This window comes from Gossypium hirsutum, chromosome D12 (genome assembly GCF_007990345.1).
Source record: "Gossypium hirsutum isolate 1008001.06 chromosome D12, Gossypium_hirsutum_v2.1, whole genome shotgun sequence".
NCBI lineage: Eukaryota > Viridiplantae > Streptophyta > Magnoliopsida > Malvales > Malvaceae > Gossypium > Gossypium hirsutum.
The window spans coordinates 7,319,889-7,336,787 of NC_053448.1; the positions used below are offsets into that span (position 1 = coordinate 7,319,889).

General features: G+C 31.7%; 1 protein-coding gene across 6 annotated transcripts; it reads left to right on the forward strand.

Annotated features, from left to right (window-relative positions):
- The first annotated feature begins 615 nt into the window (after positions 1–615).
- On the forward strand, positions 616–6,090 carry LOC107945229 (potassium transporter 11). 6 transcript variants are annotated; one of them, XM_016879141.2, is made up of 9 exons: positions 616–940; positions 1,394–1,720; positions 2,072–2,297; positions 2,561–2,806; positions 3,779–3,829; positions 3,919–4,179; positions 4,292–4,459; positions 4,576–4,830; positions 4,974–6,090. In XM_016879141.2, the coding sequence occupies exons 2-9, from the start codon at positions 1,589–1,591 to the stop codon at positions 6,020–6,022; spliced, it is 2,388 nt and encodes a 795-aa protein (XP_016734630.1). In that variant the 5' UTR covers positions 616–940; positions 1,394–1,588; the 3' UTR covers positions 6,023–6,090. The 6 variants fall into 6 exon arrangements, with proteins under 6 accessions (XP_016734630.1, XP_016734628.1, XP_040964286.1 ...); XM_016879139.2 differs by having other exon boundaries at positions 619–936; XM_041108352.1 differs by having other exon boundaries at positions 935–1,071.
- The last annotated feature ends 10,809 nt before the right edge of the window (positions 6,091–16,899 follow it).

Below are 16,899 nucleotides of genomic sequence, written 5' to 3' on the forward strand. Positions count from 1 at the left end.
GATATGATATCTTTTTGTATTTTTTATGTTCAATTACTCTTAGTTTTATTTATTTAATTAATTATTTTATTAATTGAAAATAATGAATTTTTTTAATTTGGGTTTTAATTTTTTTCTTATTTAATATTAATTCGTTAAGCATAGCTCAATAATTTTTTTTAAACATGAATTTCCTCTAATATTGACAATATTTTTATGGCATAAAAAATTTTAACGCCGTTCGTATCTTGTGTAATTTGTATAACATTTAATAAATTTAGGTACCAAATTAGAAAAAAAATGCAAAGTTTTGGTACCAAATTGGGCAAAGAAAATGTAGATACCAAATTAAGAAAAAAATGTCAAGTTCAGACACCAAATATTATATTAAACCTAATAAATTGAATATAATATTTTTAAATTTCATAATAAAGCATATATTTTATATACTATATCATAGATTTTTTTATGTTAAAATTAAGTTTATATTATTTTTTTAAAATAATTATATTAATGAGTTATGGGTTATTTACTGTTATTCACATACTAAAAAAAGCTTGAATTGGAAGAAATAAGGTGCTGAGTTATGCAAATTACTTAGAATAATATATTATAGATATAAAATCAAATGTAAGCATAAGAAACGTGTTCAGCAGAATAATAGTGAAAAGAAAACAAAAACCAAAGCCAAGTACAACTAGTCTACTATCCTTTCTGTTTTTTTTTGGACGATTAAAGTCTACTACTTTCTAAGGCTTAAGCGCAGTAGTTTTTCTCAATCTAAAAAAAAAAGCTGGCCTAGAGTTTTAGCTGTTACCGTTGAAAGAAAAGTATACTGACAACCTGCAAAAACAAAACAGAATCTCTTGTATCTGTGTTTGAAGTTAGAGTTGTTCAAGGGAAAACCAACTTTGGGTTTTTGAATTGATTATCTTAGACTCTGTTCTGCTCAAAAGGGTAGGTATGTTAAATATTTTTTTACTTCGGCTTCCATTTGTTCTTGGTGATAGATGATCCTGTGGTCGAAATTCGGGTTGACCCCACCTTTGGGAGTCTTCTTTTTGCAGTTATGAATGTTCAGGAAGAAAAAGAGTAATAATTGGATGTCCTTTTAATCATTCTCTCTTTTTTTTTTTTTGCTTAACTATGTATGTGATCTATCCCTGTTGCTGCTCTGTTCTTCATTCGGTTGCTGGGTTTCACTTTTACTGAATGTTTCTTCATTTTTGGTATATAGATGATGTCTCCAAGACTTAACTTCTGGTCTATTATATTTTAGATTTTTAATTCCTTTTCAGCCTTTGGAGATCCTCTCAGTTCCAAGATATTATATTTTGGTTAGATATCGGGTATCGGATTTGTCTTTTTCTGTTGTTTATCGTGATTAATATTTCTGGTTTCAATTGGTTTGCAGGATTTTGGTGGCGGCTTCTAATTCTCTGTCGGGTTTTTCATGGATTTCAAGTGAAGATTAGATTTGAAGTGCTGGGTTCGTTTCCTGCAAAATAAAATTAGGATTTTCAAATTGAGTTGTATCGGCATCAATCCAGCGGATACTGAGCAAGCTCTAAGTACTTGTTCATAGCTTGAGAATTTATATTGATTCAGTATGAAAATGACTTCAAGAATTGAGATGGATGAAGATAATGACAACAGGGGAAGCATGTGGGATTTGGATCAGAAGCTTGATCAGCCAATGGATGAGGAGGCCGGGAGGCTTAGAAACATGTACAAGGAGAAGGTATGTTTCAATTGTTATTTTCCATTTTGAATTCCTCTCTGTTTATGTCTTTCTTGTCTACATACAAGGTTTGTTTTGAAGCTAATTGAAATAAAGTAGCTCTTGATTCATGTTAATCCGACATTACCATTTTAGGGAAGCTGATTTTATAGCCCTTTCTTTGCATCAAATTGTAGTTCCCAATTCACTCTCACTCTTCTATGCATTTCAAGTGTTTGTCTGAGATGAGATAAATGCAGTCTAGTGTGTATGAATTTCATTTTGCTTTAAATAAATGGGTTTTAATGAGATTATACTTCTTTTGTTATTTGGATCAGTTGTAGTTTCTGATATGGTTTCAATTCCCTATAGAAATCCTCTGCATTATTGCTTCTGCGGCTTGCATTCCAAAGCCTTGGAGTGGTTTATGGTGACTTGGGCACTTCTCCCCTTTATGTTTTCTACAATACATTTCCTGGTAAAATTGAAGACCCAGAGGATGTTGTTGGAGCTCTTTCATTGATTATATACTCCCTTACTCTTATACCGCTCCTCAAGTATGTGTTTGTTGTTTGTAAAGCAAATGACAATGGTCAAGGTGAGCTGATATCCGTGGATGGGGATATGTATGTTATAATTTAATCTGAGACATGATTTTGATAAACAAAATACTTCTTGATGCATCACAGCATGCAGAACCATAGGCTTTAACAATTATTTCTTTCTTTCTTTATCCAAGTGCACTTCAATGCTACTAACACTATATTCATATACTTATCTTTAATTGCTGAGAATGGATCTTTCTCTTTCTGATGTTCACGAGGCACCATTGGAGTCACACTCATCCTTGTTGTCATGCAGGTGGGACATTTGCTCTATATTCATTGCTCTGTAGACATGCGAAAATAAAAACCATTCCTAATCAACACAGGACTGATGAGGAGCTAACAACTTATAGTCGTTCTACATTTCACGAACAATCATTTGCTGCTAAAACAAAGAGATGGCTGGAGAGACATGTGTCAAGGAAGAATGCGCTTCTTATTCTTGTCCTGGTTGGTACATGTATGGTCATTGGTGATGGAATACTCACTCCGGCAATATCAGGTATTTTGTTTATACTCTCTCATGCTTGAACTCCAATGACTAGATAAAAGGATCAATATTCCTGACGTTTCTTGTTGTCTTCTTCCTGTTTGTTTCATGCTCAAGAAGAATTAAAAAAGAAAAAATCTCTACATACATTGACCCTGTTTTTATAAGAAAGTCGATGGAATTTTAGTTACTGCATTATTTTATTTGTCAATTGTTCTTAATTAGTAGCATGAAGGTCTTCCTATATTCTGAAAACTGATTATGCATTTTTTATCAAACCCATCAGATGAAATTTTTCTTATCCACTTGATCTGTTCCTTATTAGTGGAACCATTTGGAGAATAGATGGAAGAATTACATTTCAGAATTTTACCCTGTTAAAGTCTCCATTATGGTTGATATTAAAAAATTTGATACACAGAATAGGTGTGCCTTTTGGAGATATACATATAACCAATCTAGTTGAGTGAAATGACATGGACTGTCTTGCCTGCTATTCTCACAAAAAAATATTTATTTAAAATCTAAGGATAGCTCAACTCTAATCAAGTTTTTTCTTAAATGCAAAAAGTTAATGGCGTCCTAATTATATCTGATAAGTTTTCAGAGACTAATACATTTTACATGAGCAAGCTCATAGAGAACCATGAATTTTGGCAAACACCTTTTGAACTCATCCTCAATGTTCCCTTCCACTATTTCTTGAAAAATGCCGTTTCTCTATCTAATTTGGAAATATTTACTTTGATACTTATTACTTAATGCCAAAACTTGGAAGACTTGCTTATTGAGGCTACCATGCCTACTAAAGCTGAGATAAAAGTATATATTCCGGATGTCATTAACCACCTGCCTTACCATTTATTACCATTGTTTTTTTTTATCAGTATTATATCTTTAAACCAATTTTACTCTCTGGAAGTTGTGTAAAATATTGTTGATATGCTAATGTCAGCACACGACTTTGTCCGCTATCTTTGGCAGTTCTTTCAGCCGCTGGGGGCATCAAAGTGGACCATCCAAGCATGAGCAATGGTATCTCCTTACTGTTCTTTGAACTCAGTCTACAATATTTAGCCACCCTTTTATAATGCCACTATTTATTTTCTTTGTCCATTATGCAGGTGTTGTTGTGGTTGTGGCTGTTGTAATATTAGTAGGTTTATTTAGCTTGCAGCACTATGGTACAGATAAAGTTAGCTGGCTCTTTGCCCCAATTGTGCTTGTTTGGTTTCTTGTAATTGGAGGCATCGGCATTTATAATATTTGGAAGTACGACAGCAGTGTTTTGAAAGCATTTTCACCTGTATACATCTACCGGTATTTTAGAAGGGGAGGGAAAGATGGATGGACCTCCCTGGGGGGTATTATGCTTAGCATCACAGGTAAACTTACTATCATATCTCTATATCCCAACTATTTTCTTTATCAATTTTAACCTCATAAACTTGCAGCAAAGCTGGTGACATTATTTTGATGACTAATGAATCATTACAGGTACAGAGGCACTTTTTGCAGATCTATCTCATTTTCCAGTTGCAGCTGTGCAACTTGCTTTTACTGTAGTTGTATTTCCTTGCCTTCTCCTAGCGTATTCTGGACAAGCAGCCTACCTTATGAGTAACAGGGACCATGTGGTCGATGCATTTTATCGCTCTATCCCTGGTTTGTTCTTATATCTATTTTATGGTCATTTTAAATCCGTCTGATATGGTACTCAGTTGTCTCGTTAATGTGGTAAGTGTCTATTTGCAGATTCTAATTGCTTGTTTAAAATGCAGACAGCATATATTGGCCGGTTTTCATTATTGCTACTGCTGCCGCTATAGTTGCAAGTCAGGCTACAATAACAGCAACCTTTTCAATTATCAAACAAGCCCTCGCGCTTGGTTGTTTTCCTAGAGTGAAGGTTGTACATACATCAAAGAAGTTCCTTGGCCAGATATATGTTCCAGATATTAATTGGATCCTCATGATCCTTTGCATTGCTGTTACTGCTGGATTCAAGAACCAAAACCAAATTGGAAATGCTTATGGTAAGTTCATCCCTGCTTACTTTTATCAAAGTTTCTTAATGCATTTTAGCTTCTTGGGTAAACTTGTGGGATCATTTCAATTTATGCATGTTGTAGCTGAGAAAGAGTTGCCCTCAATTGTATCATAATTTATATTACTGCAGGGACAGCAGTGGTGATTGTCATGTTGGTAACCACGTTACTTATGACTTTAATCATGATTTTGGTTTGGCGATGTCATTGGATTCTTGTCCTCCTCTTCACTGGCTTGTCCTTGGTTGTAGAGTGCACATACTTTTCTGCTGTACTCTTCAAGGTTGATCAAGGTGGGTGGGTTCCTCTTGTTATTGCTGCAGCCTTTTTGCTCATAATGTATGTTTGGCATTATGGTACACTGAAGCGATATGAGTTTGAGATGCATAGTAAGGTTTCGATGGCATGGATTCTTGGGCTTGGCCCTAGTTTAGGGCTCGTTCGAGTTCCTGGAATTGGATTAGTATACACTGAATTAGCAAGTGGTGTGCCTCACATTTTCTCCCACTTCATAACTAACCTACCTGCGATCCATTCTGTTGTTGTTTTCGTCTGTGTGAAATACCTTCCTGTCTACACTGTTCCAGAAGAAGAAAGATTCCTTGTAAAACGGATTGGACCGAAGAATTTCCACATGTTTCGCTGTGTTGCTAGGTATGGCTACAAAGACCTTCACAAGAAAGATGATGAGTTTGAGAAAAAGCTATTTGATAGCCTCTTCTTATTTGTGCGGCTCGAGTCAATGATGGAAGGGTGTTCGGATTCGGATGAATATAGCTTGTACGGGCAGCAAACGGAGAGGTCAAGAGAAGGTCTGTTGAACAACAATGGCAATGGCAACACAATTACTTCCTATGCAGATACCACAATTTCATCAGTGGATTCAATTGTGCCCGTGAAATCTCCGATGCAGGGGAGCATGACGGTGAGATCGTCAGAGCACGTAAGCAGCCAGACGGAGACAGATGAGTTAGAATTTTTGAATAGCTGTAGGGATGCAGGGGTGGTACACATTCTGGGAAACACAGTGGTGAGGGCAAGAAGGGAATCAAGATTTTACAAGAAAATAGCAATCGATTATGTATATGCATTTCTTAGGAAGATATGTAGGGAACATAGTGTGATATTCAATGTTCCTCATGAGAGTCTGTTGAACGTAGGGCAGGTATTTTATGTGTAAGTGTAAGTGCAAGTGCTTATTTTTGCTGATTTAATAATAAATAAAAAAAGGAGTAAATTACATTTTAACCTATTCATTCGACTCCACCCCAAGTAGATTTCATTGAAATCCTTTCTTAGTGGGCAGTTGTTACAAATCCAAGTATTTTGATGTCAACTCAAATAAACCTCAAAATTGGATTTTAATTTTCATGAGAGTTATCTTGGTCTCAGGTTTTAGAAAATTCTGAAAGATTTGTTTTCACAAAAATGTTCAGATTTTGAAAAGAAGAAAAAACAATTTCTGAAATATTTGAGTTTTTTTTTAGAAATTAAGTGTCGAAAAAAGATGTGTTAGAAATTTTAAGTTACAAAATTGTTTGATATATCACTTAAAATTAATTACGGAATATAATTAGATTTACTTGTTATTTTTTACATTTTTCTATAGAAAATTATCAAACTTGTGTACAAAGTTAAATTATTGAAAATATTAATTTTCAATTGATTTAATTTTCCAATGGTAAATCAAACAAGCCTTAGTACTTTAACAAAATTTTCAAATGCGGTACCTATAGTTTCAACTTGTCCAATGTGGTACTTATACTTTTATTCCGCAACTCAGTATCTCACTTAACCGGTGTTAATTCCTAACACAAATTGACATGTGGACCAATGGAGGAGTGCCACATGGCACTATTTGTCAGAAAAAGTTCAAAATGAGGGACCTACAAACAATTATACTTTTTTTAAATTTAACATTTATTTTCCTTTTCTTATAATTTAATTACAAAACGAAGCATTCATTTAATAACCCAATTGAGGCTTCCTTTGGATTCATCGGGCACACAGTGCGTTGGAATCTTTCAGTATAATTTTGTCTTGGTTTTTAATCTCACTGCACCACAGTTATTTGGATGGTTGTTTGGGACACTTGCAGTGACATAAACGTGCTGCACTGGATAGAGATTTCTTGATGGTGCTAAAAGAACCAGTCCACTTAGCTAGCTTTCTAAAATACAAAGCAAATTTAGGGTGAGTTTGGATAGGTGATTGAGTGTGGTGCAGTGCGGTGCGTTTAGCTTACTTTTTGTCTTACGCTACAATATCGCTACAGTATCTAATCTCACCGCCACCACTGTTTTTACACTAATCGCAGGTAAACTTACCGTCATCCAAACCCAGGTGGTATGTTTACCTACGGTTAATGTAAAAAAAAACGGTGACGGTGAGATTAGATACTGTAGCGTGAGACAAAAAGTAAGTTAAACGCACCGCATCGCATTGCACACACAAATTTGGATTCATGTGGTCAGATTATAATGCGAAAAGACAACTTATATTAGTAGATAATTTAAACAGTCCACGGTCTTATCGAAACTAAGTAAATCGATTGAAAGATTATTATGTCGTCTATCAAGTCTAGTTGATAAAATGTCTTGTCTTGGACATCAAAGCGAAATACTTTCAAAAGATAAAGACCTAGATTTTATTGTCTGAATTAACAATACATCGGACAAGACCCAAGTTGAATTTATCCTATATCTGTTTATTAATTTATTCACTTGTGACATTTATAGTGTGACATATCATAATCCTGAGTAGATGATGGACTATATATGCGTGACGTATACTTTAATGTAAGTAAAAGTTTGAGTTCAAATAAATAAAGAATCGAAAACTTGTGCATTAGGTATACGACTTTTGCATGATGTGGCATCATTCCACAACAATGGAATTCATAACCTACTAAAGGATAAAATATATCCTCTCATTGGTATTACATGATTGATGAAAAAAAAAACATGACCATGAGTCATTAGTCATAAGACATAATTTACTTACTATGTGTTAGTAATTGACTTTTTCCTATCGAAAGATATAATGGAAACCATGAGATAAAATAGGATCATACTAGGAGAACAAATTTTATTCAAAGAAATTAAGGATATCCTATAAGGGTAACACACTTATGACAAGGTCATTGGACGAGTACTTAAAAAAATAGCTTTCATAATGGTATATAATAAGAGACAAGTCAGTCATGGTACTATAGTGGAATGACTTCATGATTAAATAAGTTGCAATTAATAGGTGAAGAGTCGTAACTTAATTACAAATTATTTGAGCTCTAATTATATATGTCCAATTACTCATTACACTAACTCGAGATAACTCAAAATGAATTGCATATAGAATTGATGGATTGGGGAATGAATGAAATCAATAAGTATAGATAACATGTATCATTATCCGTAGTGAATGTGTTTTCTCACTAAATATAAAAAATGATTTAAAAAATTAATTTAATTTCATCAAATTATTATTTAATTAATTGTAATTAAACAATTAAAATTGGAAGTGAAAATTAAATTAATTAGGAGTCATATATTTGTTAAATAAGGTAATTAAATTAATTTTCTCAATTCTAATATAGTATAGTAATCATGACTTAAATAGAAATATATTTGGGTTGAGAAATTTATTTATTTAAGTTAATTAATTAAATTAATTAACTAATTAATATTTTGGGTAATATAAAATATTTAATGGGTTAGATAAATTATAAGTATTGGATAACACAAGTAGACCTAGTTACTTGGTAGGGGCGGCAAACCCTAGTATTTTACTAAGGGTGTCGCGACCCCTTGTATTCCAGTTCTATTAGAACATTGTATTTCTATTAAAATATTTTTTTAATTAAACCTTATTCGAAAGAACTCTTGTATCATTTCTCTGTAAAAAGGAACTATGAGTTAACCTATGGACATACGTAATATACACTTTTTGAGCATTGATATTCTTTCGAAAAATAGTGACAATTTATTTTAGAGAATAAATTCAATTTTTCGTAAGAAAACTCATAGTTTTCGGTTAATAGAGAGAATTAACTTTTCCATTAAAATTTAAGTAAATTTTCATTCTGTGTATTGGTTTGATTCGTTTGAGTCCACATTCAAAGTGATTCGAGGTTCAAAGATAGCGAAAAAGATCGATCGGTTGAAAGTCGGGAAATGACTTAGATCGCCTTCGCACAAATCACAAGTATAATTTAGGTTAAAGATTATTACAATAAATATCACAATGGGATCAATTTGAAGAAAAAATTTAAACTTCTGGTGTGCCTAAAAATATTATTTTCTAAACCGATTTTCCAACAATTGAAATCAGACTATTAATTTGAGATAAGAAGTGACATTCTTAGATTATATACATGTTTTGGATTATTATATATGTGAATGAATGCATGAAATATTTTATAAAGTAATTTTATCGAATGTTGTGATTTCTAGAAATTAGATCGCTTGTAATTTAGGATTTTCCATAAATTTTAGGTTTATAATTAGATCGGGGACTATCATCTTCCCGAAATTTAATTTTTAATTTTATTTTATTTTATTTTTGTAAATTTTAATTTTTAATCTTATTTTATTTTTGTAAACTTAAAAAAAATTCATGTAAGCCGAAAATAAACTAGAAATTTTTGTAAGCTAAATTTTTTAGCGAATCAGAGAAATTAAGTGATCGACAACATGACCGAAACCAAGCGAGACAACGAAAACCCGACGGAACCAATGGCGGAGAAGATCGACCGGTTAAAGCTGGGAAAAAACCTAGACCGCCTTCGCACAAAGTATAGGTATAATTTTAGTTAAAGTTTATTACTATAAATATCACAAAATGTTTCATTTTAAGAAAAATTTCAACTTCTGTTGTGCCAAAAAATACTATTTCTAAACCAATTTTTTCAACTATTATTATCAAAGCCATGTTGTGCTACGTTTATAATATAAACCGATATTAAATTTTCACTCTTTCTTTTGATTAAATTGAGATAAGAAGTGTCATTTTTAGATTGTATCTAAGTTCAATGACTAAAAGAGAAAAAAAATTTAAATGGAGGGCTAAAATAACTTTTTTGTAAAGTTGGAAGGGCAAACTAGACCTGATCATGGGTCGGGCCACCCGCCCTAGCTCGAAGGTCCGCTCGAAAAGTGGGAGGGTTTGGGCAAAAATATAGGCCCGAAAAATAGGCTTGTACAAAAAATAAAGCCCATTTTCTAAACAGTCTAGGCCTCGAGTAAGATTTTTTGCCCGACTCGAATTTGCTTAAATTTTTTCACTGTTATTTTGTTGTTGTTGTTGTTGTTGCCATTTTGCTATTATATTACTACTATTTTGTTGTTATTGTTTGGACATTGCATAACTTTTGTTTTCTTATTAATTTTACTACTATTTTAGAGACATTTGTTTGTTAAGTTGCAACTATCTTAATGTTATTTAAGTATAAAGACTTTTTTTTAATGTATTTTCAATTTGTTGTGAAACATTTATTTGAATGTTTTTAGTGTATTTTGATGTATTATATTTTAAATTTATTTTTATATAAAAAAATTAATGTGGGTCCGGCCAAGCCGGGCTTGGGTTTAGCATTTTTTATCTAAGTCAGGCTTGACAAAATTTTAAGCCCATTTTTCGGGTCAAGTCGAGCCTGAGCCTAAAAACGGGCATAAAATTTTTCATTGGCCCAATTTGAACCTAGCCCGACCCATGACTCGGTCTAGGACAAACAAGTCAGTATGTCTTTTATTTACTTGTTTATTTAATTAGGCTATAAGCTAGAGTTTGTACAGATTCCTTTAGGAGATCACAAATTGATGGATATAAATATGGTAAACTACACCCAAGGTCACTCTAAAATAGGACAAATCCTATTTTAGTCACTTTAAATTTTTTTTCTCAATTTAGTTATTCTAATTAAGATAATTGTTCGAATTAGTCATTACTGTTAAACATTTTGTTACTCCATGTTATAAGGAACAGAGAAAAGAAAATATATGAGAATAAAGGGGGAGAAATTACTTGTATTTCATCTTTTTAGTTAGTGTATTTATAGTCAAATCTAGGGGTGAGCATTCGATCGAATCGAATCGAATCGAAAATTTTCGAGTTAATCGAGTTTTCGAATCTCATTTTATCATCCTAACTTTATTTGAAGTTTTCTCGAATCGAGTCGAGTGAGATGGAATTCGAATCGAATCGAATCGAATATATTTGTTCGAGTTAAATTTTAAAAAATAATTTTGGGTCCTTGTAACCACTGTCACCCGTCGTAATAAAATTTGTCCACCTTAATCAAAAATTTTTTTAACTTTCATCACCTCATAATTTAATTATTATTTTTTTATATACTAGTTAGCTTCTTTGCTTACTTAGTTGTTTCAATTATCTTCAAATTCTTGTCACTATGTATTTTGGAATTAAAAAATATATTAAATGTAAAAATATGATTTTTTAATAAAAGTTATTTTAAAAATAAAATGTGAAATTGATACCAATATAAAATTTTAATACGAATATTTTATGGCATAATTAATAATTCAATTTTAATATAAATATTCAATATGACTAAACAATTCAATAATATAAATAATATAAAATGTGAAATTTAATTTAATAATATAAATAGTAGATATAAATAAAATTATTACTATTTATGTTTAGTGATTTTTTTTGGATAATTTTGATTTTTTATTTGATTGTAAAGGGTGAGAAGTAAAAGTTTAGGGGGAAAATAAAAAGTTTTGGGGAATAAAAGTTTGAGGGAAAGTAAATAGGGGGAGTAAAATTTTGGAGGAAAAATATTAAAAAAAATTTGGAGGGGGGAGGATTTGGGGTAGATGAGAGGTGGGATGGGAAGGGAATAAAAGTTTTAGGGAAAAAGTGGGAGGGAGTAAAAATTTTGGGGGAAAATAAAAGGTTTTGAGGGTTTTTGGGAGTAAAATTTTGAGAAAAAGTAAATGGGAGAGTAAAATTTTGGTGAGAAATGAATTTTGGGTAGATTGTGGGGTTGGGAGGGGAGGGGAGTAAAAATTTTGGGGGGAAAGTGGGAAGGAGTAAAATTTTTGAGGGAAAAGTAAAAAGGTTTGGGAAAGTTTGGGGTAAAAATGTAAAATATTATAGTTTGATATTCGAATTATTCGAATTATTCGAGTTATTCAAATTCAAAAACTCAACTTGATTCAAACTCGAAATTTGAAAAAAAAATTCAAGTTGATTCGAATAACTTAATTAACTCGAATAACTTGATTCGTTTAACTCGAAATTCAAATTTTTTTCGATTTTTTCGAGTCGAATCGAGTTTTGCTCACCCATAGACAAATCTATACAGTCTAAATAAGGAAAAAATAAATTAAAACCCTAAAATCAATCCTAAGAATATGTAACACTCTCCCTCAAGTTGGAGCATAGATATTGGTCATGCCCAACTTGTTACATAGATAGTCAACCCTATTCCCATTAAGTGCCTTTGTGAACATATCAAAAACTTGTTCTCATGTCTTTACATAACCCATGGAAATTGACTTATCCAAAATTTTCTCTCGAATAAAGTGACAATCAATTCAATGTGTTTGATTCTTTCATGATAAATCGAATTTGAGGCTATATGAAGAGCTGTTTGATTATCGCATAAGAGCTTTCTTGGTGACAAATGCTCTAACCCAATTTCAATTGACAGATGTCGTATACACATGATTTCACATGTGGAATTGTGCCATAGCCCTATACTCTGATTCTGCACTAGATCGAGATACAATATTCTGCTTCTTACTCTTCCATGATAGTAAGTTTTCACCAACAAAAACTAACCGCCTCCCGACGTGCGTGTAACATCCCTAACCTGTGTTCGTCGCCGGACTAGGGTTACGAGGCATTACCGTACAAGACACAGTTTAGTACGGCCATTTATCACTTTTCATGCATCAAAGAATAACTATTCATTTATAACATTATCAAACTCAAATATCCACAATTCACTTATACTAAATTCGATTACATGAATCATAAAGCAAATCCAATTCAGTTGTACTTTACTAATCATGAATCACAATTAAGCATACTTCAAAATTCAACCATTACAATTCGATTACCAATTCTAAATTATGAATCAAGCTAACATACATCAAAAACTCAATTGAACATGTTCCATAATTATAAAATTCGAACTAAAATTGTATACATCAAAGCCATGTGCACGTACTTACTAATTAAATTATAATCAAGCATATATCCTTACTTTCCATATACAGAAAATACATTAGTACATAATATCATTAGCTAAATATCAAACGTTTCATTTCATTACTTTTGTATATGCACATAATGAAACCAATCGAATCAATATATACAACTTAATGTCCATTCACGTATACTACATTAGCAACATTACAATATAATCGAACATACTTTTAATGTCATTATAATATACGCATTTTACCCTAAATACAAAAACCATTTCTATGTATATCTACCGAACCAATATTAACCTAATTCATTAAATATTTCATAACCATACCAATTTCACTTGTTATACATATTAATCTATATTTAAACTTCCATACGGCATAATAGGTATGCGTATATAATACACATAAACAAGCATCTCCATTTAACACATTCAATTATGATTATTACCAATTTTAAACACTAGTGCCGAAACAATTCATACCAAAGTACCTATCTGTCATATACCAAATTATTTAACCTCATATATGGCACATTTTAAAACTCAAATATTAAACCTAACCTTTTGATCTTTCATTACCGAACCTCAAACAAAGCATATCAACCAAAGCAATCATATAACATATTCAATATTTGCTTCCACCAACTGTACCTAGCTAGCCAACCATTCAAGCATAATATATGTACATACTTTGCCATTATAACCGAATCAAAACAAACAATACATAATCGAATATTTAATCATCATTTTACCTCATTACTAAGTCGAATTGTAGAATCATCCACAAAGGCATAACATACCATGTATCAAGCTTATCAAAGATGAACTAATCATAAGCTATTCATAACATTACTCAATCAAGACATATAACCAAAATACTATACTTACCAGCCATTAAACATTCTAACCAAAATGAGTTTATACCATGACCGAATATACACAACACTAGCATCATGATCAAGCCATTTTTGCATGGCTATATATATACAATTATCAAAACCAAACATAATAAAACTAATCTATACATGCCATATGTTCAAATTTCTAAGCTTTCAAAATACCGAGATTGAGATCGATAGTGTGATAGACTTCCTTGACGATCTCCGAGCTTGTAACTAGCTTCTAAAATATAATAAACAATGAATGAACAAATACACAGTAAGCTTAAATAGCTTAGTAATTTGTAAGCAAATAGTTTTCAAAGTACACAAACAAACTATACAAGTAGGCTGAATTTTACAAATCTTGTACACATACATATATACTCATATATAAGTAATTCATTCATATTTTCATGCTATACATAATACTTACCTTTATTTTCAACTTCGTATAATTCAAACATACCTGAAATTGTTCAATTCAAACACGCATTCGGTTTTGCCATATAATTTCCCGATATACCATTTAGATTCAAAGAAAAGATGCTCGGATTGCTCAAAAGCTCGTACAACGCCAACGTCCCAGACGTGGTCTTACATGTAATCAAATAACGATGCCACTGTCCTAGACAGGGTCTTACACATAATCATATACGACGCCAATGTCCCAAACATGGTCTTACACGTAAATCTCAAATCGATGCCAACTTCCCAGACGTGGTCTTACACGATATCACATTTCAGCATTTCTGTGATTCGTATGGTTATCGGATGTCGTAAATTAATCGAATTAAACTCGTAATTAATTTTCCTATGTTAAATACAATTCAGCATTGTAGTATACATATATACATACATTTCGATTCAGCTATGTATAAATTAAATACATTAAACTTAACATCAATTATTCACTTACAAACTTACCTCGGACAAAGACGAACGATACGGAATGACTACTCGACCACTTTTGATTTCTACTATTCCAAATCTGATTTCTTCTTTTCTTGATCTAATTCAATAAAAATTTGGCTTGTTTATTCACATATCCATTCAAATTCATCCAAAAACACATAAATGGGCAAATTGCATTTTAGCCCCTAACATTTCACATTTTTCAATTTAGTCCCTATTTTAAAACAACTCAAAATATTTAAAATTCCAATATACCCTAGTTAGACCAAATCTACCTTAGGTCTCTAGCAACCCAATTTTATCATTTATTTCACATTTTGACCCCTCAATTTACAAAATTTACAATTTAATCCTTAATACACATTTTTACTAAAAATCACTTAATTAAACATAATAATCTATCAACAAAGATTTATTTTTCATCATCAAACCACAAAAATCTCAAGCTATCAACAATGGAAAATCACAAAATCCACAACCAATTCAAGAATTCAAGCATGGGTTAGCTAGTATTCGAAGCAACGATATCAAAAACGTAAAAATTATCAAAAACCGAGCAAAGAACATACCCAATTTAAAGCTTCAAAGTGTCGAACCTAAAACAACAAAAATGGCTTCTTTCTTCTTCAAGTTTCAGCAAAAACAAAGATGAATGCATGGCCATTTTGTGTTTTATTTAATTTAATTACATTTATTATACATTTACCATTTTAACCTTAATGATATAACTTTAATAATTAACTATCCATGTCCATAAAAGTCCACTCATAATTATAATGGTATAATATCAACATAAGGACCCCACATTATAAAAGCCATAACAATATAGCACTTTAACAAATAACATGCAACTTTTGCATTTTATGCGATTAAACCCCTTTTATCAAATTAAGCACACAAACGGATAAATTTAATCACGAAAATTTCACACATGTCAATTCACATACTATAAGCATGGAAAATAATATTAAAATATTTTTCTGACTCAGATTTGTGGTCCCAAAACCACTGTCCGACTAGGGTCTAAATCGGGCTATTACGGTGCGAATGTCGAGAGTGTAAATATTGCAACTAAAGATATGAATTAGGCGGTGCCCGCAAGTATATGGGTCAGGTTTTAATATAGTTTGTTTACAACTAAACACTTAGTAAGTATTCCGAGGATCGTACCCAGGGATTGTTATTTGGAGAAAGTTATTATTAAGTTAATTACCGAAAATAATTACTAATCTATTAGACTCACAAATTACTAATGTAAATTCCAAAGCAAGATAATAATGATAAACTAATTAAATTAAACTAAAACTAAATATGTCCATAGGTTAAGCTATTGGCTTATCATTTTCTTAGTTTCAACTACGTGAGCTATTTTCGACTATATCCAATTACGATACTTGAATATTAATTAACTTCCAGTTTAGGGATTTAACTAATTAGCTAGTAATTAACCTAGTTATTACCTCCCAACCTCTAACTAAACTAACTAGTCAGCATAATTTACTTATCTCCCGACCTTACAAATTATACTGGGATAGATTAAGGGATTCTTGGTAGACTTATCTCTGGACCTCATCCTACCTGTGTTACTTCCTAGGGTCATCAATCCTAGGGTTTACGTACTCTTAATATAATTCAACCAATCCAAATTAAACCCTATCCTTTAGTTAATTAATTATGTTAAAACAGTTGAAACATGCGAGATATGTATAAAGCATAAACTTATTCTAATATTTACACAAACATTCAATTAACAGAGTTAAGGAAAAAATATAAATAATAGAATAAAAGAAGAGATGGAGAATACTCATGGATTAATCGATGCAAAATCACGGTTCCGGAACAATCTCTACCCGCTACAATCTCACTTAAGTAAACATAAAAGAAACTAAAGCAAAAATGAAAAACAAAAGAAAGTTTGAAATCTAATATGTGTAATTTGTTCAACTCCCCCTTAATCTAGTTATAATTTGTTTATATAGACAAAAATAAAAAAGACTAAAGTGCTCATTTGTTTATAATGAAAATTAGGGTTTTAAGTTGTAAAAGACCCCTAATTGCCCTTTAAAAATCTCAACCGAT

Excerpts from the sequence above, each read along its gene's own strand:
- LOC107945229 (XM_016879141.2), top strand. The coding sequence starts at position 1,589 with ATGAAAATGACTTCAAGAATTGAGATGGATGAAGATAATGACAACAGG. Across the intron at positions 2,298-2,560 it reads AGCAAATGACAATGGTCAAG|GTGGGACATTTGCTCTATAT; the intron begins GTGAGCTGATAT and ends GTTGTCATGCAG. Across the intron at positions 4,460-4,575 it reads ATTTTATCGCTCTATCCCTG|ACAGCATATATTGGCCGGTT; the intron begins GTTTGTTCTTAT and ends TTTAAAATGCAG.